At 37.8% G+C, this 25,350-nt stretch overlaps 1 protein-coding gene and 1 long non-coding RNA gene across 2 annotated transcripts in view; one reads left to right on the top strand and one right to left on the bottom strand.

Moving 5' to 3' along the window:
• LOC115292171 overlaps positions 1-9,792 on the top strand; it is a 55,730-nt gene extending 45,938 nt beyond the window's left edge. The window contains exon 3 of the long non-coding RNA XR_003908831.1: positions 9,704-9,792. This is a non-coding gene — a long non-coding RNA (uncharacterized LOC115292171). The remainder of the gene's footprint in view (positions 1-9,703) is intronic.
• The window catches only part of SLC9A9 (solute carrier family 9 member A9), a 534,926-nt gene that overhangs the window by 361,691 nt on the left and 147,885 nt on the right, over positions 1-25,350 (bottom strand). The window contains exon 6 of the mRNA XM_029940098.1: positions 1,215-1,320. Coding sequence (XP_029795958.1) covers positions 1,215-1,320 — 106 coding nt within the window. The remainder of the gene's footprint in view (positions 1-1,214; positions 1,321-25,350) is intronic.

The raw sequence follows: 25,350 nt of genomic DNA, 5'->3' as shown, positions 1-25,350 counted from the left end.
ATATAACGATCGCCACTTCAGATAGCTGTGAAATTAGGTGATTAACTAGTTGTTACTTAACCTTCTAATTTCTGTATAAGTCTAATTACATGAAACAGAAGTTGGTGTTTTGATTTTTTACTTTGCTTTTCTGTTTTGAGTGTCATTGCAACTACTGTATTGTAAAGGATGGAAAATAATTGCATATGTTAAAAAAATAAATTGTATTATATTCAAAAAACATAAATATATATATATATATATACAAAAAAGGGAAAAAAATTTGCTGAATTCAGTGGCAACTTTCCGTGGCAGCCTTAAGAAATGTCAGCTGGCAGAAGAATCGTTCTGCTCTATGATTTCTTGCTTCCCTCTGTGAGATCTGACTTTAAAAATCCTTTGTTACTTCACAATATATTTTCAAATGCATTTGAAGTAATTAACACCCTGAATTGAATCCTGTTGTCACATTTAATTATCAGATAGCTGTTTTCCGTTGGGGTATTTGACAGTTGCCCAAAATGTTGGTCTTAATCTAAAACCAAGAAGAGACCTTCGACATAGTGAAAGCCACTGACATGGCATTTATTAAATATAAATGATAAGTGTCTAAAAGAAGGTGAGGAAAGAGCACTAGTTTTCATCTCAAAAAGAAAATTCTTCCAGGATCAAGGGATGATTACATTAGCACTTAGCTGAAGCTCCATTAGTTTGACATGTGACCTGATGATTTAAAGATGTGTGTGTTCCTATAACACATTACATTTGCACTGAGAAATAAAGAGTATTGTGACTCTCAAGCTCTATCTCTAATTTGTCAAACTTACTATAAATACAATGGTTAGCATTAGTCCATTATCTGGCAAATGACATGTATAAAGAAAAAAGTAAATGATATTGACTTGAAATGAAGGAAGTTCATTTACATGCATTTTAGGAACTCTAAATGAATCAGCTAAATATAGGCACCTGAGGAAAAAAACACAGTTACCCTCTGGGTCGTACCTTGTAATAGGTTAGAAACATGAAACTCATTAATAGCGTTAAAAATTATGTACTTAATGAATTGTACCCAATATTAGAGATCTTCTGTGGTAACAATTCCTTAAAAACTAGAAATTGCCACATCTCTATAACATAAGAGAAATGATTCTATTAAAGTCACTGGGAATTATCATCAAGTGGAAGCATATTTCACATGGTAAAAGAAATAGAGGCCCACGTCTGGTACTTACTATGTGAGGACAATGGCCACTGCATCATTCAACACACTCTCCCCAAACAGGAGTGTGTATAGGTCGGGGTCGACGTGCAGTTCATGGAAAATGGCCAGCACCGTCACTAGGAGGACACACACACAAATATAGGGTTAGCTGAAACACAGCCATGTATTTGTCCTTGGGTGTGGTCACCTCTAAAAACAATTCATTAAATGCTCATTTTCTCAAATCCATCTTCTGTACCCACACTGGATCTTTATTTTAAAAAAACAACAACAATGAGTCACTCCCTTGCTTAGAGATTTCTCAGGGCTTCCCACTGCTTATAGGGAAAGTTTGAGCTCCTTGGTACAAGTCTTCTATAATCTGCACCTTGTTTAACTTCCAGCATCTCCCTCTGTATCCCTTGCCAATCCTTTGCTGCCTGCCTCAAGCCACATTGAACTTGCTATAATCTCCCCACGATCATGTAGTTTTTAAATTAACTTTGCATTTTGGTTCACTTTACCAGAGCAGCACATCCATGGTCTACCATTCCCCCATTCTTTAAACACACACACACACACACACACACACACACACACACACGGACACAGACACACATACACACACGTACCTTCTTGCTCTAACATAAAATTTTCTTCAATCTTTAAAAACCTCTCAAGTGTCTCCCAGGCCCCTGATCACTCACCAGAAACCCAGCTCACTCTTTTGTGATCCCAGCATTTGAATCAAATCACAAAACTTATCACAGAAGACACTCTGAGCTCCCTGGGGATAGGGCACATCTTTGCAACACAGGGTACTTGGCAAACTCTCAATAAGTGTTTGATACGTGAATGAGTGAATGAATACATTACTGAATGAATGTTGTTTCATGGCCCACTCATGTGAAGAGAGAGGTGCCCAGCACCTGGCTCTCATTCGCTCTTGAGATTATACTCATCTACAAAGATGAACCTGATGTTTCTATGAGCAGGACCTAAGGACTTATTTCTGGCAGTGTGCTGCACAGCTACTATATGCCACATATCATATAGAGCCTCTGAACATACATCAGGACAGTATATAATCACACACTGATTATCTGTGTTCATCAAAACCATTCAGTGTCTTGATATTTGAAACAGGTTTGCAGAGTGTCAACAACCATCATTAGGAAACAGATCCACTGAGTCGATTGCCAAAGGGGTAAAGAGGATGGTTGGAAATGCTTCTGATGGTAAATTTTTAAGGCAGAGTGGGCATTTTCATTTCTGTTCTTTCCTTTCCTATTTCATGGGCTGTGAGATTAGTAACTATGTTGTATAAAAGAACAGTGCTATGGGGAACAAAGGCTGAGTTGGAAGGTTTTGTAAGTAGAGTCAAGAAGTTTGGCTGGCACTTGCTCTTCTGCTGTGGACAGCCTGGAAAGGATTTTATTCAGAAAAGCGAGAGTCTGACTTCAGTTTGGGAAATAAAGCACAGGCAGCAGGGCAGAGGGAAGAATGGATGTACAGCTAGAGGCTTTCCCAAATGTTCTAGCAAGAGATGGTTCTACTAGAAGAGTCCTAAATTCAGACTCACAAACTCCTGAACATCCTGCTCTACTCTGTACATCAACCATCCTGGGTTCTGATAAGTCAATGACCACAGCACTTTGTACTTCACTTATGCATTGATTCTCATCTTCCCTGCATGCCAGTAGCCCTTAGGACAGTGCTACAATACAGTAATCAACTTTAATCAGTGAATAAGTAAAAGGTAATGGCAAAGAGGACACAGCAGAAGAGACTGTATGTCCAAGATATTTGGGATACAGAATTGGTGAGTCTTGGTGTTTGACAGGCAGCAAGGAGTGACTCTGGGTTTTAATCCTGAACAATTAGTAGATAAGTTTGCATAAGAGAAATTAGTTTGTACACAGGGGAATCCAGTAAGTTTGGTTTTGGACATGCTGCCTTAAATACTCAGATGGAATTTCAAATAGAAATTTTAATAAAAAGTTAGAAATAAAATGTTTGAACTCTACAGAGTTAAGTCAGAAGAAAGAATTTGGGGGTTAATAAGCACATAGAAGAAACACAAAGCCATAAACATGGCTAAGTGTCTGGGCAGAGTGTATAGACAAAGAAGAGAGTTCATAAGAGATTCTTGGGGGACATTTACAGTTAAGGGATGAGTGGAGAAAAAGAAACATGAAAAAAACATATGGTATATGTGTCAAACATAACCCTAAGCCTAAACAAATCAGCTGGAAACTATCCATCATGAATTCCTATAAACAGATTTTTATTTACTAAAAGTTATCCTAGAGGAAGGAGTATTGAACTCAACAACCAGCTTTGAGGTAGAAGAGACAACAGAAATAAAATGTCACGAATTGGCATGACAATTAGCCAGATCCCATTTTACCAGGCATATAATCAATTTCATTATTCTAGCTGAATACGTCCTTAATTATGAGAGGTAAAAGGCAGAGATGTACTCTCTAGTAGTTGGTAGCTATTCACATTTGCTACAACCCTTAGCCTTTGCAGGTAGTAGTAGTAGGGAGAGGCAGCAATTACCTCTGCTCAGAAAAAGTACCTTTCTCCTTCTTGGGTAGAATAAAGACCCTGTATCTCATCAAAACAAAGAGGCATCAGTTGGGGGTTAATTAACAGCATTTTCCTTTTGCTAGGATCTTGTGAAACAAAAGTAAAGTTATTCCTAAACCACAAAATTCTATCATGGCAGCGAACTGTTGACTTTGGTCTCTGTAGTTATTTGTATTTCTAAGCTCTAAAGATGACTTGCAGCTCATCTGCTCTCCCACAGCAGTTTCCTGGCTCACAAATAGGGATGAAGAACCTGGGTTTCACAACCCACCTTCCCAGTTATAGGGTCCCCTCTGTGCTGAGAGGGACTCCTCATCTTTCTAGTGAGAACTTAGGGCGTTTGAAGAGAAGGGCTTTTAATTGAATATGCAGTTTTGTTCAAAACTGTTCTGACATTCCCACAATTCTTTTGGCACAAAGAACTGAACTCTACTTCATAAGCGATATCCCACACAAAAGAGAAAAGCTATTACTTTGCACATTCCTATCTACCCTGTGAAGAAATGGAACAGCTTCGAAATAAAGCCAGGCAGTGTGTCCTACAGGAGGGAATATTTGCTGGGACCACAAGTGAGTTGAATAGGTGAGTCAGGAAGTTCACAGCCCACTCTTGCTCTAAGCTTGGAGCTCTTAAACAACTCATTTAATTAGCTCACTGGCAGGGCTCGATCTTACACAGAATGTCCGAGACTCTTGTGGCACTTTCCCAGGAGACCATGTTTTGCAACAGTGAGGACACACTCACCCCAGCTCTGCCCACACTGGGCTGGGTTTGTAAGGACAACCTGGGCCCAAAATCTTTGCCTATTTTGATAAGCCTTTTTGTGGGAGTATGAGGAGAACACACTGGACAGACACCATGTAGACAGGAAGGAGAGGAGACACAATCCAATTTCTTGAACCTCTGACTTTGGTCATATTTGTCTTTGTCACACTTTAGTTCCACTTATCTCTTACTGGCAAGTTCCAGCACTTCTTTTGGGGTTTGGGGCTCCTCCTCCACACACCCTCTCCCACCTGACCTTTTAGCTAGAAAAAACCCACTTAGACTCTAAAGTAAGGGACAGAAATAATACATACCACACAAGTAAGCACATATAACCTCAGGTGTAAATAGATCAACACACACACACACACACACACACACACACACACACACACACAATTACCTCAGGTAAGAGTAGTGGATGATTGAGAAATGTCACTGAATAGTTAGAGATATCTGAGAAAATAGAAAATAATTGTAGCAGTCAAACAGCAAGGGGTAGTGGGGGGCATGAATGATGAGTCAGTGGTATGGACTGCACTTGCTAGAAAGGGATGGGAAGAGAAAAAATAGTAGCCTGTGGAGTATAAAGCCAAGTGAAAATTTCTCTTAGATTTCTAATTTATAGACTGTGCAGAATAAGCCAGAGGAAAGAGAGGTTGAAGAGAGAGGAAAAAGAAGGGAAATGGCTGGATCAAGGTCTAGAGAAGGCAGAGAACAACTGAGGGGTTGAAATAAGGTTGTCTTCTCAGTAAAGCAAGATCATCTGCTGAAAGCAAGGAGACAAGGTATCAATTAGAGGCTAAAAGAGGGTTGAAAATGTCTGCTGGTTGGGAGGGATGATTCAAGTTTTATGAACAATTATTAAGGTCATATATAATTCTCATTCTTCAAGAGAAAAGCCTTAACAGTGAAGTAATATGATATTTGGATTAATTTCTTCATCACACCAAGAGTCGTGTCCCCTACTACAATCTTATTATCTTATTAGAGCATCAAAATTAGTATTTTCTCACCTCAAATGTAATAAACATACCCGGAAATAAAAACAAAGATGGTGACTGCCTGACCCCATCAATACCTCCATGTGCTGACTTTTAAAAGGATGTTTTGCTTCTTTGTCTTTTTTTTTTTTACTGCCAACATTTTAACTGACCACTTTTCCAATGCTCTTGCTCTTTCAGTCACTTCTAAGTCTTCAGGGTGATTTAGTAGCAGTCCTTTCCCTAGGATCCCCATTAGCAGCTTTCTGACCCATATTTTTTTTTTGGTGTTTTACAAGAAATTTAAATTTCAAATGATATTTTAATGTGGCAGCTCTCAACAACCTGCCTGGGTCTATGGGCAACTCCACACAATAGTTCCTACCCCTGTAGTTCTAAGTCATCACTCAGCCTTGTCCAAATGCTGGCTTTCCCAGTGCTCTGTGTGGTTTTCTGTGCAAATTAGTTTGTATGACACTTGTCCCCGACACATGGAGAATCACATATCTCAGGCTTGTGCAGCTGAATTGTGTCAAACCTGACAGGTGGAGACCCTTGGAATTCTCATAAACAAGGCAGCATTTTTCCACTTCCAAAAGTAAGTATTGTGAAAATGCATTTTCATTTTCTCAGAGGGATGATGGAGGAGGAAATTCTGCAACGTTCCCTACCTTTCTAAAATACTGTATATGGTGACATTTCAAGGAGGGGCTACCAGAAAAATTGAGGCATCAAATACTGGAATTTTTTTGGAGCCTAGATCTTCTTAGTGGAGACTCAGCAGCAGAATGAGTACACAGATTGGTTTTTGCCAGTCAAGCTCTGGTAATCATAACCCAGAAATACAACTAGAAAACCTCACCCTTTTGAAATAGGTCAGAGAAGTGATACTAGATCTAGAAAGTTAATAACTAGAAATTATACAAAACATCAGAATGATTTAGCCTTAAAATATAATTTTATTTTGACCATCAGTATGATATATCACTTTGGTACAGAGTTAGTAGTGGAGAAAATATTATATGCAACCACACTATTATAGTCTTCTTCACCAGGGATCCTTAGGAGAAATAAGCTCTATTGCCCAAAGGCAATGTTTTCAAAGTATCATCTAGGGACGTCTGGAGCTTCCTGAAACCTATACAGGAAGATCCCCAAGGTCAAAATCATTTTCAGAATAATATGAAAATGTCACTTGCATTTTTCATTCTTAATCTTTCATCTGTGTACAGTGGAAATTTCCAGGGGCTATATGATGTGGGATAGCGCAACTAAATGCAGAGGCAGATGTGAGACTTGAGCTGTCTTCTATTACAACACATATTTTTTAAAAAATGTAAAACAATGTCACTCTTCTCAGTAAATTGTTTTGTTTTGGAAATTAGTTTATTTTTCATAAACCTGTTACCTAAGATGTAAATGGTTTCTTATTATAATTTTAACTTAATAAAATATGTTTACAAATTTTAAGTTCTAATATGGTACATATTGATAGATATAATATACATAAACTCCTTGAGGTCTTCCCTAATCTGAAGAGTTATAAAGGAGTTGTGACAACAAAAAATTTGAGAAGCATTGTCCTAAGCCATTTGTTTTATGTAATGAATTAGCTTATATTCTATGCATTAAGAGTGATGTTAGCTAAGCACCACCTTGTAAAGAAATGGAAAAAAAAATAGTCCCTCAAATCATTTTCTATAGAGCTTAATATTCTTCTTGGATTCCTGTTAAGCAAGCCTCCATAGATCTTAGTATCTTTTGTCACACAATAATGAGCTGATTCTTTTGGCATATGTGAAGAGGATTTCTATTAACTGTTTTTGCAGGGGAGGGCAGAAGGAGAGAAAAAGAGAGTCCTAAGCAGGCTCCACGCTCAGCACGGAGCCTGAGGAAGGACTTGATGTCAAGACCCTGAGATCATGATCTGGGCTGAAATCAAGAGTCAGGATGCTTACCTGACCGAGCCACCCTGGCTCCCCTCTAATAACTCTTAAATGAGGAAAATTTTTCTTTGCATATTAAGTCCACTAGCACACTTCTGGAATCACATTTCTGTCAGTATTTGTATTTGTTTAAGCTTTTTTAGGGATTTAAGTGCTTTGTGGACAGAGATTGTTTCTTCAATATGTAGATGCATAATAAAAACACTGACAATCACATATCTTTTACTTGACTTCAAACATGGCTGAATGATGTTCCAGAATAATCTACTTCATCTTGTGCTTAAAAACCAAAAGTACGGTCCTTAGAAATCACTGAGAGTCTAAGAAAGTAATCCGAATATATGAGGCTTGGCATTAAGGAGAGAAAAATATATAAGATACATAAAGATTGAAAAGACAGAAACCTGATAATAAATTTGGGGTTTGGGGGTGGTGGTGTTTTTTAGATCCTGTTTTTGGGAATTCATGGGCTGAAATCTGCTGGCACATTAGCTAGTACTTTAAAATTTTCCCCAAAGGTACCTAAAACGGGAATATTCTAAATTTAACATTAGCACAGAACATAAACATTTAACAAAGACCCAATTTTCTCACCAATGCTGTTTAATGAGCCATGGTGCAGTTTAATGGGGAATCTTTGCAGTATACCCAGTATCTGCGTGAGGATGACTCACCCTGTTGTACAAGGATTCTCCAATCCGGATTATAACTTAAGCATTTTTCCCTTTTAAAAATGAGCATGGTAGGCAAGGATTTACCTACATTCATGAAATAAATTCAGAGAAAAGCTCAGTGGAGTCATGAAGCAGCCAAAATTTGGATGGGTCCCAAGAAATCAACACTTGGAGGTAAAGACATCACTGTGACCCATTAAATGTAACTAATGTAAGGAAAGAGATAATTATGTTAGTCATGATCACACATAAAATAAGTGAGCCTCACAAACAAATGTTTCTCTTGCTACAAAAAGATATAAAACAAATAGTGTCTTATACCATCATTTCTCAACCTGTGGCTCAAGACCCTAAAGATAGTAGAGGAAAGTTTCAGAATGACAGGTGAATATTCTTGTTTTCTAAGCAGATTAGCAAAACTGCTAAGAGTGAATGAAAGTAAAACTGAGATGAGTCAACAGTAAGCATGTGAGAGAGAAAGGGGGAAAAAGACAAGAGGAGAGAAATCATATCATGAATCCACTCATTGCTGCCATCACTGTGTGGTAGGCTGAATAATGCCCTCCAAAGATGTCCATACACTAATGTCTGGAAGCTGTGCATCTATTACTTTATATCGCAAAAGAGACAGTGCAGGTGTAATTAAGGTTACCTTAAAACAGGCAGATTATGTTGGATTATATGATTGGATCCAACCTAGTCACATAAGACCTTGAATTCAGAGAAACTTCTTTGCCTGGAGTCAGAGAACTGACTGAAGAGAAGGCAGAAAGGAGACTAAAAAAAAAAAAGTATGTCAGGAAGATTTCATGTGTGAGAAGGACAGCATACACTGTTGCTGACTCTGAGATGGAGAAGATCACCTGAAAGGACCAAAGAGAGATCTCTAGGAGGCAAGGGTGTCCTCAGCTTTCAGTCAGCAAGGAAACAGGGACACCAGTCCCACAACTGCAAGGAACAGATTCTGCTAACCACCTGAACGAGGCTCAAAGTGGATTTTTTCTACAGCTTTCCCATAAGAACCCAGCCAATCAATACTTTGATTTTGGCCTTGTAAGACCCAGAGTAGAGAACTCAGCTGAGTTAACCTGACTACCAACCTAAAGAAGTGTAAGATAGTAAATTTGCATTGTCCTGAACTGTTTGCGGTAATTTGTTATGGCTTCCCTAGCAAGCCAGGACACTCTGCTCCCCTTTCACAAGAGAAGTACAAAACAATGGGCAGGTTAAGCCCCCAGGCATTTGACTTTTTAACAAGAGTTACTGAATAAGGATGTGGCTAGAATGACCTCTCATAAGCACAGTCCTCCCTGCCCCAACCCCACCACTGGTAGAAAAGAAGTCACTTAGATACATCCATGTTTTAGATCACGCTTAGCAAGGAAAAACCCAGACCAATGAGAAGACTATGGGTTTGCAGATGCGTGCCTACGGGGCTCTTTGTGCTGATTAACCAGCCATGTGTGCCACCCTCAATATGGTCATGACACGCAACAGATCACTCGTTTACCCAGAATGTATTCTTTTGTAGCTTATCAAATTCCTTTATTTTCCAGTGTGTATCCTATCTGGAATATACTGTTGAGCAGTCAGTATGAAGAATTGGTGCCAAGGTGAGAATAATGAAATCTAAACCAAGATGGAAGGCCAGCACAACTAGGCAAACCAAACCTGAGGAGAGCAAGCCAAAAATCTGAAAGCAGCTCTCATGATAAAAGCAAGCAATGTCCATTAAAATTTTTTTTTCTTTGAAAAAATTTTTTGGATATTTTATAAATTTACTAAAATAAGCTACTTTTGGAATCAGAAAGGACAATAGCCATTTAAAAAACTGACAAAACTTACTGAAGAGATAAAGCACGGAACTTGGAGTCTCTTCCCACAGCCCAGGATGACGTACACGAGGACCCCTCCCCTCCTGACTCCTCAGGACTTCCTCCCTGGGCTTCCAAACTGCCAGGCCCTCTATGTATCATGGCACTGTAGACAGTTACTGTCTCTCCAAGTGCTCTCTTTCTTTATACTGGGAGATTAGGCTCTCTTAGCTTCCCTCAGCCTCTCCAGCCTCTCTTTCTCTCCTTTGTGAACCCATTCCTTTAATACAAATGCTGCCCAGGAATACCTTCTTGGTTCCCTTCTCACTCTACCATCTCATCCTGGGCAATCTCATCCAGACCTAGTCATCTTAATTTCCAGCCCATCCCTTTCTGTTAACTAGACTCCAATATCCAACACTGCCAAGACAACTCCACCTGGAGTCCTTCTACTGGAATAAAAACTTGGTAAGCACCAACTGTGTGCCTGACACTGGGTGTGGGTGTTCCCCACTCCCCAGCCAGCCCCAGTCAATCTGCTGCTCTTGCTCTTCAATGACTCAGAAATGGTATCATCACCAACCAAGAAGCTATTTGTTTGTGTTTAAAAAATGTTGTGAGTTATCTTGTTTGAAATGGGAAGATCTCTGGACTTTAGAGGATATGATATCAAGAAGCAAGCCACCATACTTTGCTGTTCAGTAATTTACAAGGTCAGTCAAAGAAAGCAAAACAAACGAACGAACAAAAACAGTTCCAGCGGTTCTATATAACATCAGATATGCAGCATGAACCAGCTTTGTCATGTCTGAAAATTTAGCCCTCTATGGTAATCCTTCCTGGTCTGAAAATAATATAAAAATGCAGGAATTTGACGGCAGATAAATGCATTTTCTTACGTGAAAGCAGCATTTATTTTTTAAGATTTATAACAGCCTTTTAAAAAATATTTTTATTTTCGAAAGAGAGAGAGAGAGACAGCGTGAGCAGGGGAGGGTCAGAGAGAGAAGGAGTCACAGAATCTGAAGACAGGCTCTAGGCTGTCAGCACAGAGCCTGACGCGGGGCTCGAACCCACGAACCGTGAGATCATGACCTGAGCCCAAGTTGGACGCTTCACTGTCTGAGCCATCCGGGCGCCCCGAAAGCAGCATTTAAAACAAACGCCTGAGAAATAGCTTGCAAGCATTTTAACTTTTCTTTGAATAGGTCCTCTTGGATAAAAAGCTGGTCACCACCGGTTATCAGTTGTTCACCTACATATTCATCAATGCCTTTTAGAGTTTCTGACTAGCAGTAGACAATTAATTCTGTTGATTAAATGAGTGAATGAATGAATGACTCTTGAAGGTCATGCACCATGTAGCTAATCCCTTGAGAAGCAGACCAGCCCCTGCCTCTCTTGTATTTTTCCACTGTGATCAGTCACTTCTTTGCCCACTCTCTGACCTGGCAGCACTTGTTACAAAAAGGTGTCTCCATTTCAATTCAAAATAATAAATTGAACAACACAATGCTTTTTATCTGTAGTATCCAGGTAAAAGGCCAGCCTCTGTCCTCTCTTGGTTGTGTTCTAGGAGGGAAGCTGCTCTGCAAGGAATTCTAAAGCAAGGCAATGCAGGGCAAGAGGACCCAGTCCCCAGTCTGCTACTAGTGGGTGCTCTCCTGGCTCCTCTAGGCATCTCATTTTAAAGGAGGCACTCACTTTCAGGGGTGTGCAGGTATGAGCTCTGCACTTATACCAGCCTGACAGTAAGGGCCATCTTCAACATGACTCTTTAATTGCCTTCTGACCTTAGGCAGCCAAGCTGAGCCCTACAGGGAGCCAAACAGCCTCTTGTCCAGGGAAATACTCTTAAGAAATTTCCATTAAATTTGCCACAATGTGCAACCTCTTCGTTAGCACCTAAATGTTATGTGTGGGTTGGATGCTGACTTTCCTGCCGGTCTGCCTTTGAGTATTGCTGAGAATGAACTGCTTTCATTTAAACAGAGCCATTCTGTTCCCCAAAGCAGTGAGCCAGAGGTCTGTCTGCCACAGCTGTTTCCCAGCTGTCCACAGAGCCATTGAATTGCTTCCAACACTTTTTCAGTGTGTTCTTGGAATCCCATCCTCAGAACACCTGGAGTCTTGCTTTATCCACTTTCAATATCCTGAAGCATTTATATAGTTGGTTGTCATCTATTATCTTCTCCAGTTCTATTTTGTGGAGCTGATTTTCCATACCTGAGTTTCTAATATCTGAAGAGAGACCTTTGTGCTAAGACCTTGCTATTTACAACTCTGTCCCAATATAGAGATAATGATTGGGAACTTGGCTCCAAACTAAAACTAACCTGCATCCAGATACTCGCTGTGATGCATATAAACTTGGTGATCTTGAGCCAGTTACTTCACCTCACTAAGCTTTCAGTAACCCTTGTCAGTACAGTGAAGATAAAAATATTCTCTCCCTTGTAAGTGTTTTGCATAACAGTTAAGTGGGATAATTCATGTACGGTATCTGGTATATTGTAGCTCCGTTAATGATGGGTATGATTACTGTTGTTATTCATGTCAACAAAACCATCAGAGGGTTTGTCCACTATAAAATGGAATGATACCTTCTACCTATGTGTTTCTCCTTTGACACTCAAAACTTACTTCAAGGGAAAACAAAAAGGATATTATCAAGCAGAGAAGCAATGGAAAATCTTTTCTATTTCCCTCTCTCACAAATTATCCCTTAGATATCTGCACTTGAAAAGAATACCTAATTCTTGTTCAGTGGGCATTTACTTTCTCTCTCAGAGTCTCAGGTCCGTGTCTAAAAGTACAGTTGAGTAAGGTCTTTAAGGTCCTTCCAAAGCCAAAGTTCTGTGGCTCTCAGTCTCAAACTCCAAACTAACAACCCCAGATATAAAGTGTACATGTTTTCCTAATAATGCTGATGGGGCCTGGGTGGCTGGGTGCAGCACTGAAATCAGGAGTTAAACAGCAACTATAAAATAGTGTCATAGACAAATGATTGTAAGTTTGATTCTTGTATGCATGAGTGAGGAGAGTTATAATAGCGAGTGCATGTGCTCTCCTTGCCTTGACCCTGAGTTGCAGGATTATCAAGTCAGGACATCCCCAAAGGTGTCTGAGCCCAGGGAGATCTTGCTAAGTTTGAGCAAGTCATGTTGTATGTGGCCCTACATGGGAATGAAAAGCCTCTATTTATAGGGCCATCTCTTATAGGAGAGAAACATGGTTCATATTTCTTCCAAATGACATGTTATCTTCCTCAATCAGGCAAAATACTGGCTTGAGGTAAGGGAAGCTCTAAGCCTTCCTAGATCCCCTCCCCACAGGAATGGTACAGGGGTCCATAATCCCTTCCTGTGTGCTTACAAAGCTACTTGGACTATCAACTTGTTGTTGGTACCAAACTTGTTGTATCTACATCCCCCTTTAGAGAGGAGCTTCTTGAGGGCAGGGTCAGTGTCTGGTTCATTACCCCTTTCCTCAACCACTCCTACAGTGACTGCCACATAGCAGGTGCTGAATAAATGTTTGCTCAGTGAAACTAATCATAAAAGGAGAACTTGAGTGTTGGGTTTCATTTTGTGCTAAGCCTAATTGGTACATCACTGTTCTATTTTGAGAAGTAGCAGTGGTATAGACCCAAGAATATTGGACATGCTTTGTCTCTCATCTCTGGCACTTAGGAGCCTTGTAAATTTAAATAAACCACTTATGTATTTAGAACCTCAGTTTATTAGAATGAAGATAATTGACTGTGGGGATGATCAAATTAGATGATATATGTGTACACACTCAGCTGATGGTTGTTATCACTGGATGACATACTCCAAGGCAAAAAATTCAGATGCAGCTTTTCATTTGCTGTCAGTTGGTGGCTTTGGGTTGCTTCTAAGTATTGACTCCCGTGCATTGTTGGTTTGATGGGTAGAATAAAGATGTTACTGATTTTAAAACTAGCTGCAAATTAGCTAAAGTCAATAATATTTTGATCACATGGTTGTTAGTAACTTGCAAAAACATAGTCTAGGTATCTAAGGAAATAAAAGGTCTGGCTTTTGTATCAATTTTTCTTTAACTTACTGTGAAATCTTGAGAAAATTTTTAAAAATCCTCTGCACCCAATTATTTCACTTAAATGCATCCTCTCTATCCAGGAAAACTATGTGAGAATAACTGAAGTGCTGAGTGTGGAAGCTATTTGAGTTCTTCAAAAAAGATACACAATATAAATCTAAGCTGTTATTTTTATTTCTGAGTAAATTTGTTCAAGAATAGAGTCTGGGTTTATATGATGGTGTTTTATAGACCTAGGTTTATGTAGAGGCTTTTAAACTGATACTATCCCAGTGTGCTTAATATGGAATGGGATAGACACAGAAAAATGCAGGAGAGTACTGTTAAATGACACCGTGTGCAGGTTTGAAACACAATACATAGTGAAAGTGGCTGGTCTCTCTGCAGTGTCCAGAAGTCCGCTGCCTTCCACGGGAAGTACGCTGGCCTAATATCCTCTGACTTCCTCAGAGGTGTAATCCCCACCCCCTCCCCGGAATTCAATGAAAGCATAAGAAAAGGCCCTGAATATTCCCTCATTGTTTCCCTTCTCCCACAGCAATAACAATACAATACTTCTCTACCAAATATTAGATACTAAAAAGCAGAGTCACCCAAGTTTCTCCACAAGGAACTGGGCAAATGGTTGAAGGACATGAACCTTAAACTCTATGTGAGTGTTTTGTTTTGTTTCAGAATGTAGGCATAAACCATCTCAGTCTCCTCCTATGCTGCTCAGCAGATATTAAATGAATGTTGTCTCTGTTCTCTAAGCCAGCCCAGTACTGAAGGACCTACTTTGTACATTTCATCTTATTTTTGACTACAAATAGAAAGTTACTCAGTTTTCTCTTGAATTCCTGTGTAGAATATTAATAACACCAGTGATGGGAAACCACAAACTTATTGTAGTCTGAAACTCTGAAATGCATGGGCAGAGTGGGTCAGAGGTGAAAGAAACAATATACATAACTTTAAAAAGAAGACATGATCTAAACAAAAGAAAGAAATGAAATCCACAATTAAATATTGAACAACAGTAAAAGGAGAGTGTGATTAAAGGGACTGAAGGAAAATAAAGCTAAAAAATAAAAACTCTTCTGATTATGCCAGTGTTGGTAATCACTTCCCCTATGTTAAAAAAAAAAAAGAACTCAAATTTCGAACCTGAGAATTCAATGACAAATGAAAAAATATGAGACAGCCCCATTAAGTCACCCTTACCGGAGAGGCATTTCTCCAAAAATAACAGTTCTACTTTTAATTATAGATTCTTGGGTTTGTTAATCAGCCATCTTCCTCAAGGCTAAGCTTGGTGCAAATAACAGACAAGGATTCAGCAAAATGCCCTGTTTAATTAAAAAGAATTTAATTAAAAATATTTTTATACACATGACCAATCACCATTATTTATGCAGATGTTCCTTCATGGTTCTTTGGAAAGGCTTTTTCTTCTCTTTTCTTTTAAATATGCTGTTCTTCTGCAAGAACTGCTGTGAAATGAGAAGCACTATGACTAGTAGTTAATACCTATTTTTATCAAAACAGCAGCGCAGCTCACACATCGCCGGTGCAGCTGTAACCATAGTAACCCCAAATAGAAAGGGTCTTCAGATTATCAACACGATCAAAGGTAAGATAGTTCATGCGCCTCTGGAATAGTTACACTGCAGCAAACTTTAAAGGATAAAGGTGGCTTTTTCCCCCCTCTACAACTTAAATGTTAAATGAAAATAGTGGCTTGCAAGTACAGTGTATAAAAACATCTCTCATTTTGGAAGACTCTTATTCCTCAAAGTGTTAATAAAAAAGATAAAAACTCAGTTCTATACATTTGTCCTATGCTTCTTCCTGATTATGCCAAGGAGACAATAATAGTCATTTTGCCAAGTCGGAGAATTTGCTACAGGGAAAACCCCACCCTCCAGTGCCCTGAAGGATGAGAAGCCATATTTTGAGTCCATGTGTTTGGAGGATGGCTATGGTCAGTGGTGACTGTAGTGCACATGGGAGAAGCTACATATGGTGATACAGGTTGTGGACTGGCAGTCCACTTATGAGGAAAAGGAGCTTTTCATTAGAGAAACAGTGGAACTGGTTTTATTTTATTTTTTATAATAGTTTATTGTCAAATTGATTTCAATATAACACCCAGTGCTTCTCCCCACAAGTGCCCCCCTCCATGTCCATCACCTCCTTCCCCTCTCCCCTCCCCCTTCAGCCCTCAGTTCACTCTCAGCACTCAATAGTCTCTCATGATTTGTGTCCCTCTCTCTCCCCAACTGTCTTTCCCTCTTCCCCTCCCCCTGGTCCTCCATTAGGTTTCTCCTATTTTCCTGTTAGACCTATAAGTACAAACATATGGTATCTGTCCTTCTCTGCCTGACTTATTTCACTTAGCATGACACCCTCAAGGTCCATCCACTTTGCTACGAATGGCCAGATTTCATTCTTTCTCATTGCCGTGTAGTACTCCATTGTGTATATATACCCCATCTTCTTGATCCAGTCATCAGGTGATGGACATTTAGGCTCTTTCCATGATTTGGCTATTGTAGAAAGCGCCGCTATGAACATTGGGGTACATGTGCTCCTATGCGTCAGCACTTCTGTATCCTTTGGGACTGGTTTTAAAAAGCAGTGTAGTACCAATGCAAAAAGAGACCTGAATGTGGCTTCAGAATTGGTAGTTGGGACAGGATGGAGTGGAGACCAATGGATGAGTAAGGAATAAAAAGCTACAGCACCCATGCTCAGTTATTTTATCAGAGGAACTATGATTTATATAATTCAAATAGACCAGTCAGTAGGCTAGTATAAAAGCCTTTATATAACATTTTGTAATGCCTCATATGACTATAGGTGTAACATCTGGAAAAACAGGTCAGCTACTTGGAATTTTAAATATCTAAATATAGCAGATATTATAAAAAGTAGAGAATCCACATGAAGATAAATATAATTCAATTATTTATTCTTCTTTAAACCTCTTTATATTGGAGATAGGCTATGAAAGTGAGTGAACAGTAATGAAATATGAGAAAATAACTATTTCATCATGGCTACTTAAGAAAATAATGGTTATCTGGCAATTTTATGTTCAATTGTAAATAAATAAGAATGCTATGATAGTATTATCTAAAAAGCCAATAAAGGGCCTTAGAAAGAACTCACTGCTAGCAAAAATTTATTTAATAAGTTAGCAATTTACAAATAATTTTCTATAAAGCATTTCATTTGATCTTATAGAAATGCTGTGAAGAAATTGGAGTTACTTTCTGTTTTGTTTTGCTTTTACAGTATTTATTTTAAGGAATGGGAAGTGAGGTTCAGAGAAGTTAAAGCACTAAAACATAATGCTCCACTCACCCATGACACTAATCTTGCCTTAATGAGCAAAGACTTTCAATGTCTATGATAATTCAGCCATGAGAAGACCCTATTCTGACTTCATTTTTAGGCAACTCTCCTACCCCATCTCATGTCTATTTTATTTTTTGTGGCAGTTCCTCTTGGGATTGAGAGTTTATGATCCATCCCTAACTGTGATCATTTTATGCAGATAATTTTCTAGGCGCTCTCTTAGATCTTTCTAACCCACAGAAAAAGGAGCTGGTGTCATATTCCTCAGTGCCCTAGCACACACCTCTCCTTGGGACCAATTTGCCCCAGAATTACAGTGACACCTAGCTGTGATTTTAGGTAGCACATACGGGGAATGTTGGGTAATGGAGACTGCCCGGAGACAGCTTGGCTGGTGGCATCTCAGAAGGGAGGTCTTTAATCTGAGAGGTGGATGTCTCGGAGATCAGTACTGGGCTCTCTTTGCTCTATAATTCACCAGTTTACTCAGGAGTACAAATATTTCACTCATCAATTCTTATGTTCATTAAGTCTCTGGATTGGCATCATTAGCATCAACTGGACACTTTGAATTGCAGTTTGGGAACCCACCTCAGACCGAATGAATAAGAATATCTGGAGGCAGAACTCAGTAATCTGCATATGAACAAATTCTCCAAGTGAGTTTTAAGTACACTCAAGATGGAGAACCACTAAAAAGAGCAAGAATTATTTCAGCAATTACTTAATTCCTCTAGGAATATATGAAGAAACTAAACGTAGAAAGGTAAAGTGGCCACCTGATTTGCTCTTTGAGTTAGTAGCAGGAATTAAACTAGACCTCAGATCTCCCAACTCCCAGTAATGAAAATAGCATGATGCTATGACACTTGTCAAGTAGAGGCTGGTTGGGCTTAACATAGCAAAGGAGAGACTTTGACTATATTCCTCTTGGCTTCTAATTTCAATAAATGAATTATCATCCATGCATTTAACTTAGGTTCCAGACAGAATAATGTCAGAGTGAATTTTCTAAATTCAATGAACAAGAATCAGTAGTCTCCTTACGACAGTCAAGATGTGTGACTTACATGTAATAGACAAAGTCATTGAATTTCTTTTTTTACTTCATGGCATGTACAATAATACCATATTGAGTTGGAAGATTTTCCTTTAAGACCTCCTCATTCAATTCCACAGTGATTTACTAACATGATATAAAAAAATGATTGGTTAATTTTTTCACTTCTATGAAATTTTGAAGAGTCCTTTTTTTACATACATAGATGTGCTCCCATATAAATGCATAAATGTGATCACATTGTACATATGCTGTTTATTTGCTTACTTTGTTTTAATTATCTTGTTTTTCTTTTAAACACATCTCCCCTTTTCCCATCTATTCATTTCCTAAACTTGTATATTTCCTCCTCCTAAATAACTCAATTTATACTCTAATATATGTCACACCAAAATATCTTTATATTAAAATTATCTTTGTAATAATCATACACACATTTGTAACAGATGTTAAATCAGAAGTTTAAGGAACAAAGAAAGAGAAAGAACATGTCCAGCAGTGAGATGCACAATTTTAAATTGTGAAAGTTTCTCCCTCTAGACTCTAGCCTAGAGTTGAAGATTTGTGAAAGAGTTGTTTTGCTGCTTGTGAGCTGTGAATCTCCCACAGGGGTGTTTGGCCCTCATCTCAAGCCTATGGAAAGGGACTTTGGCTAGGCCATCAGACAGCTTACGGTGTGACTAGAGTTTGAGGACACAGGGAAATACTCTATGACTCTCACATAAGAAACCTAACGGGCTATGGCTGTGCAGTTGCTCTGATGGTAGCTAATTATCAATCGAATAAAAAATTTCCTTCCCTCATCTCTGCTCTACCTTGTAGAACTGCCTCCAGTAAGGGGTAGATGTGACACATGAGAAAGAATGGAGAACCCAGCCACACCTGTTCTCCCAAAGGTAGGCAGCCTACCTTCAACAGGCTAGGGCAGAGAGTGTGAGGTCTTAAATTAAGTTGAAAACATGGGATATTACACAGGATTCGACATGTTCACTGCTGAATTGAGGCTCCAATTGCAACTTAAATAGATTTTTATCCAGTGGGTAGAAAAAAAATTTAGCTTCACTGAATACTTTTAAAGGAGCATGGGACAAAATGGAATAGAATCGAGCCCAGAAATAAACCTATGATTATATAATCAATTAATCTATGACAAAGCAGATAGGACTAAGCAGTGGGGAAAATATAGTCTCTTCAACAAACTGTGCTGAGAAAACTGGGCAGCAACATGCAAAAGAAGGAAATGGGACCACCTTCTTACACCATACATCCAAGTAAACTCAAAATGGATTAAGGACCTAAATATGAGACCTGAAACCATAAAACTCCTAGAGGAAAACACAGACAGCAATTTCTCTGACATTATCCATTGAAACATTTTTCTAGAGATGTCTCCTCTGGCAAGGGAAACAGAAGTAAAATTAAAGTATTGGGACTACATTAAAATAAAAAGCTTCTGCACAGCAAAGGAAAAAAATCAGTAAACAAAAAGACAATCTATTGAATGCAAGAAAATACTTGCATATGACATTGGATATACTGGACTGGCATCCCAATAAATAAATAACTTACACAACTCAATACAAAGACCACCAATAGCCCAATTAAAAATGGGAAGACATGAACAGACATTTCTCCAAAGAAGACATACAGATCATCAACAGACACAGGAAAAGATGCTCAATATCACTCATCATCAGGGAAATGAAAATCAAAACCACAATGAGATATCACTTTTTATCTGCCAGAATGGCTATAATCAAAAACACAAGAAACAAGTGTTGGTGAGGATGTGGAGAAAAAGGAACACATGTACACTGTGGGTGGGGAGGCAAACTAGTACAGCCACCATAGAAAACAGTATGGAAGTTCCTCAAAAGATAAAATGATCCAGTAGTTCCACTACAGGGTATTTACCCAAAGAATACAAAAAAACCCCACCAATTTGAAGATATACTCACTCCTATGCTTGTTGCAGCATTACTTACAATAGCCATATTATGGAAACAATCCGTGTCCATTGACAGATGAATGGAAGAAGACCCCAAGTGCCCATCAATAGATGAATGGATAAATATATAGTAGAATATTATTCAGCCATAAAAAAAGAATGAGATCTTGCCATTTGCAACAACATGGATGGATCTACAGGCAATAATGCTGAGTGAAATAAGTCAGTAAGAGAATGACAAATACCATATGATTTCAGTCATGTGGAATTTAAGAAACAAAACAAAGAAAAAAAGAGACAAACCAAAAAAACCCAAACTCTTAACTAAAGAGAAAAATTGATGGTTACCACACAGGAGGTGGATAGGGAGTTGGGTAAAATAGATGAAGGAGATTAACTGTACACTTACTGTGATGAGCACTCAGTAACGTATGGAATTGAGGAATCACTATATTGTACACCTGATACTAATATAACACTGTACGTTAGTTTTACTGGAATTAAAAATTTTTATAATTAATAATTAAAAATAAGGGAGAAGTGGGAGAAAAAAGAAGTTTCTATTATTATACCCCATAAACCCTGCTTTATATATACATATGTATACAAATATACATATACATTTGTATATATGTATTAAATATTGGGATAATATTTTATATATCTTTTCTATATCTTGCTTTACATAATCAATAATACTTCCTGGAAAACTCTCAAGTCAGCTGGAAGACCACTAGTTTATCCTCTTTAATGGCTACATGATATTGTGTAGATGTTCTACAACCTTCCAATCATTTCCTTTATTGATAGGATTCACTTTGCTCCTTATTGGTTTTTTTTCCCCCTCTACTTTAAAAAAATGTTGCAGTAAACATCTTTGTCCATATATGGTATTTTTACTTCTGTGGGACAGACTCCCAGGAGTCAGATCACTGGGTCAGGAGGAACTATATACTTTAAATTCTAATACTTGTTGCCAAATTGCTTTCCAAAGGTCTGCTAATGATTTAAATTTTCACTAGAAGTGTTTAAGAGTCTACTTTTCCCTACTTTCCTGCCAGCAATGACTGTTATTTGGCATTACAATTGTTGCCAAACTGCTATGGGTAAAATGATATGCTGTTACTTTATTTTACATTTCTAAGACTTCTAGTGAGTGAACAACTTTTCGCTTTTGAACCCCAAGTGAATTTACTCTTCTATGAATTGCCTCTTCATAGTCTTTGTCCATTTTTCTGTTATTTATTGCTAGGTTGTCATTTAAAGTGTTCTTTCTATACTAGAAATAGTAATACTCTGTCCTCTATTTTAAATGCTTTTCCCCCAATGTGTTGTCTGTTTGTTGACATTCTTTACAGTATCTTTTATTATTTAAATATGTTTTTATATAGTCAAATATATTTATTCTTTATTTATAGATTCTGAATTTCCATTCTTTGTTAAGAAGAATTTTCCTATTTGTAATTGATAAAGATATGCATATTTTCTTACAGTTCTTTTACTTCATTTTTTATTTACATTTTAATTCTTCTAAGCATATTTCTGTAAATGGTTAGATAATCCCAATTTTATTATCATCTAAATGGATAGTCACTCAATTACGCATGTACCATTTGTTAAATAAATCGTCCTTTCCCACTGGATTGAAATACCTGTTAGTTGTTTGTCAAATTCTCATTTATACTGGGATGTGTTTCTGGATTCTCTGTTCTTTTCCACTGATTTGTCTAATCCTAGGCCAATATCATATTGATCTGATTATAATTGCTTTGTAGTATATTCTTAGATCTGGTTAGGCAGTTCCCCTAATGCTCTTATTTTAATTTATAAAAGTTAAGATAATTTTATTCAGTTCCTATTTTTAAAGTGTTAGATTTTCATGAGAATGGCACTGAATTTGTATGTTAATTTAGGGAAAAGTGACATTTTTATTACATCATTCTTCTTATTACCAAGACATAGTGCCAACAGAGGCTACTGACTTCCTCCCCAAAATCAATGATAAAGTATACAGAGAAAAATGCAATTGACACTAACAAGTCACAACAATAATAATAATACCAAGAAAAGCCCAGAAATTGCCAGGGACAAGTAAGGCTGTTTTGGATTGCTGCTAGTAGAAGGAAGGTGAGCAAAGTGGAAAGTTGCAACTTTCAAAGGGCAGCTACACACAGCAGTGAAAAGATAAATTATAAAAAAAAGTTTAGGCTCAACTTGCTTTTCCTTAAAGTAATTATTGCTCAGCTCCTTGCCACACAAAGCACACATAATTGGCTAGACACTAAGACAGGTGTTCATGGGGATAATATCAGGGCAGTACAAAAGATCTGGGGTAAGAGGTTGATGAAACTTTGGCATTCTTTTTCCCTACAAATCCTGGGGCTGGTAGATTACCATTATAATTTCTCCCTACAGGTCTTAATTAACCCTAACTTGAGCAATTGGCTAATGCAGGTTTCTCAATCTTGGCACTACTGACATTTTGGGCCAGATGATTATCTGCTGTGGAGGGCAGGTTTTGACTGTTCCATTCTCTTTAATTTATCTATTCAGTTCTTTACTTGGAAAACCATGATTTTTATCTGCTCTTGACCCTTCTAAGGTTTATTAGAAGGTTTTTGTTCAAACTGTCTTCTGACGACTTCAGGAATTTATTCCATGTGTGTTTGTTCTGATTGATCTTCCTCTCTCAAGCTGCTGAAAAGTCATGTTGTATTTTTATTTTTCTTTGTTGGCTAATTGTTATGTTAAGACTGTTTGTTGGCCTATCTTCCAGGATAGCATGTCCTATAAGTACCATAAAATAGACCAGTGGTATAGAAACCCTTCAGGCACTTGGAGGAGGCCACTTCCTTACCCAGTTATCAGAGACACATAATTCAGTCATGCAAGGTCAAGCTGGTCACCCTTTCCCATCACCAAAATCCACATATTCCTACAACTCACCTGATTTTAGCAAAATCAGATAATTGGACTCCATGGTTTTAGCAAAAATCAGGTAGATTGGAAGGGTAATAAAGGGCAAAGAAGCCAAGTTAAAGTCACCCCTTTCTCAGAATCTACTGTTAACCTTCATGAATTATTTTAGTGACTATAACGTTGTTTATATTAGGGCCAAGTCATTCATCTCTAAATCTTAGTTTACTTTTTAATAAAATAAGGGTGTTAGATTGATTCCTAAAGTCTCTACAAAAATATACTACAATTTTATTATTTTAAATCACTCCTTATATCACCTAAAAGCAATGTGCATACAATTGTCTGGATCTTTGGTTGAACAAGATGGCTATACAAAATTTTATGGGGACACCTGGGTGGCTCAGTTGGTTAAGTGTCTAACTTTAGCTCAGGTCATGATCGTATGGTTTGTGGGTTGGAGCCCTGAGTTGGGCTCTGTTCTGATGGCTCAGAGCCTGGAGCCTCCTTCAGATTCTGTGTCTCCCTCTCTTTCTCTGTCCCTCCCCCAACCCCCCTCTCTAAAATAAACATTAAAAAGAAATTTAAAAAATTATGAGACAATTTGGGAAATTTATACACACCCACACCCACACCCACACCCACACCCACACACACACACACAATGGAATGTTACTCAGCCATAACAAAGAATGAGATCTTGCCATTTGTGAAAACATGGATGGACCTAGAGGTATTATGATAAGTGAAGCACTCAGAAAGAGAAACACAAATATCATGTGATTTCATTTATATGTGCCATCTGAAAAGCAAGACAAATGAACAAAGAAAAAAGCAGAAACAGAACCACAAATACAGAGAAAAAACTGGGGATTGCCAGAGGGTAGATGGTGAAAGAATGGGCAAACTGGGTGAAGGAAAGAGGGAGGTACAGGCTTCCATTGGAATGAGTAAGTCACAGGGATGAAAGGTACACCATAGGGAATACAGTTGATGGCATTGTAATAGAATTGAATGGTGACAGAGGATAGCCACACTTGTGATGAGCATAGCGTAAAGTATAGAATTGTTGAATCACCATGTTGTACATTTAAGATGAAGATAGTATTGTGTGTCAACTATACTATAATAAAAAGAAAATCAGGGAAATTTGAATGTGAACTAGACATGAATGATACTAATGGACTAAGGAATACTTTGTAGGTTTGAAAATATGGTTACATAAGAACAATGCCCATAACAGTAGAGATGTATACCAAAATACATGTGGAAAAAATGATAAAACCTGAGATTTGGTTTCACATATTCCTATCTGCCACCTATGAAATTAAATATAAAGTATATTTGTGTTTTATAAAAGCAAAATTACTACATTACATATATTATGTTCCTAACTTTAACCAAGCAAGTCACAAATGAATTTAGTTGGTGAGGGGAGCATTCTACTAACCAAGTATGTAGATTCATGGAAATCCATTATTATTACCAGAAAAATAGGCAAAAAAGTACATGTCCCATTTGCTGATGGTAAAATAGCATCCTCATTTTAGTATAGCATAAAAATAAAATATAATAATAATTAACAATAGTAAATATCTCATTTAGATAAAGAACCTTTAAAATAAGTCTTACTATCCTCATTTTATAGATGGAGAAACTGAGTCTCAAATAGGTCAGAGAGAATATGAATTTAAACATAGGCCTATCCCATTCCATGGATAGTATTCTTAATCAATAGTCAATATCTATTCTATTTATTCAGTAAATATTTACTATGTCCTATGCAAACCTCAAAAGGATTTTTGTATTTTGAAGTGTGTACTGCTTTCTTAAAGATCTAGTCATTAAAAATTATTTAATGTTGATGATGATAAAGAAATGGATCCTAATTGCTTAATTGGAGAATTAAACTAATAATTTACATTAACTAGATTTTTAAATTCTAAACTTAATGAAAAGAATTATAAACTATTTTCCCACATAGCTACACAGGTAGTTTCTATTTACTTCTTTGAGGTAAATATTTATTTCTGATATCCA

This window comes from Suricata suricatta, chromosome 5 (genome assembly GCF_006229205.1).
Source record: "Suricata suricatta isolate VVHF042 chromosome 5, meerkat_22Aug2017_6uvM2_HiC, whole genome shotgun sequence".
In the NCBI taxonomy this organism is placed as follows: Eukaryota; Metazoa; Chordata; class Mammalia; order Carnivora; family Herpestidae; genus Suricata; species Suricata suricatta.
The sequence above is the reverse complement of the archived record's forward strand: the minus strand, read 5'-3'. Positions and strand labels throughout refer to the sequence as shown.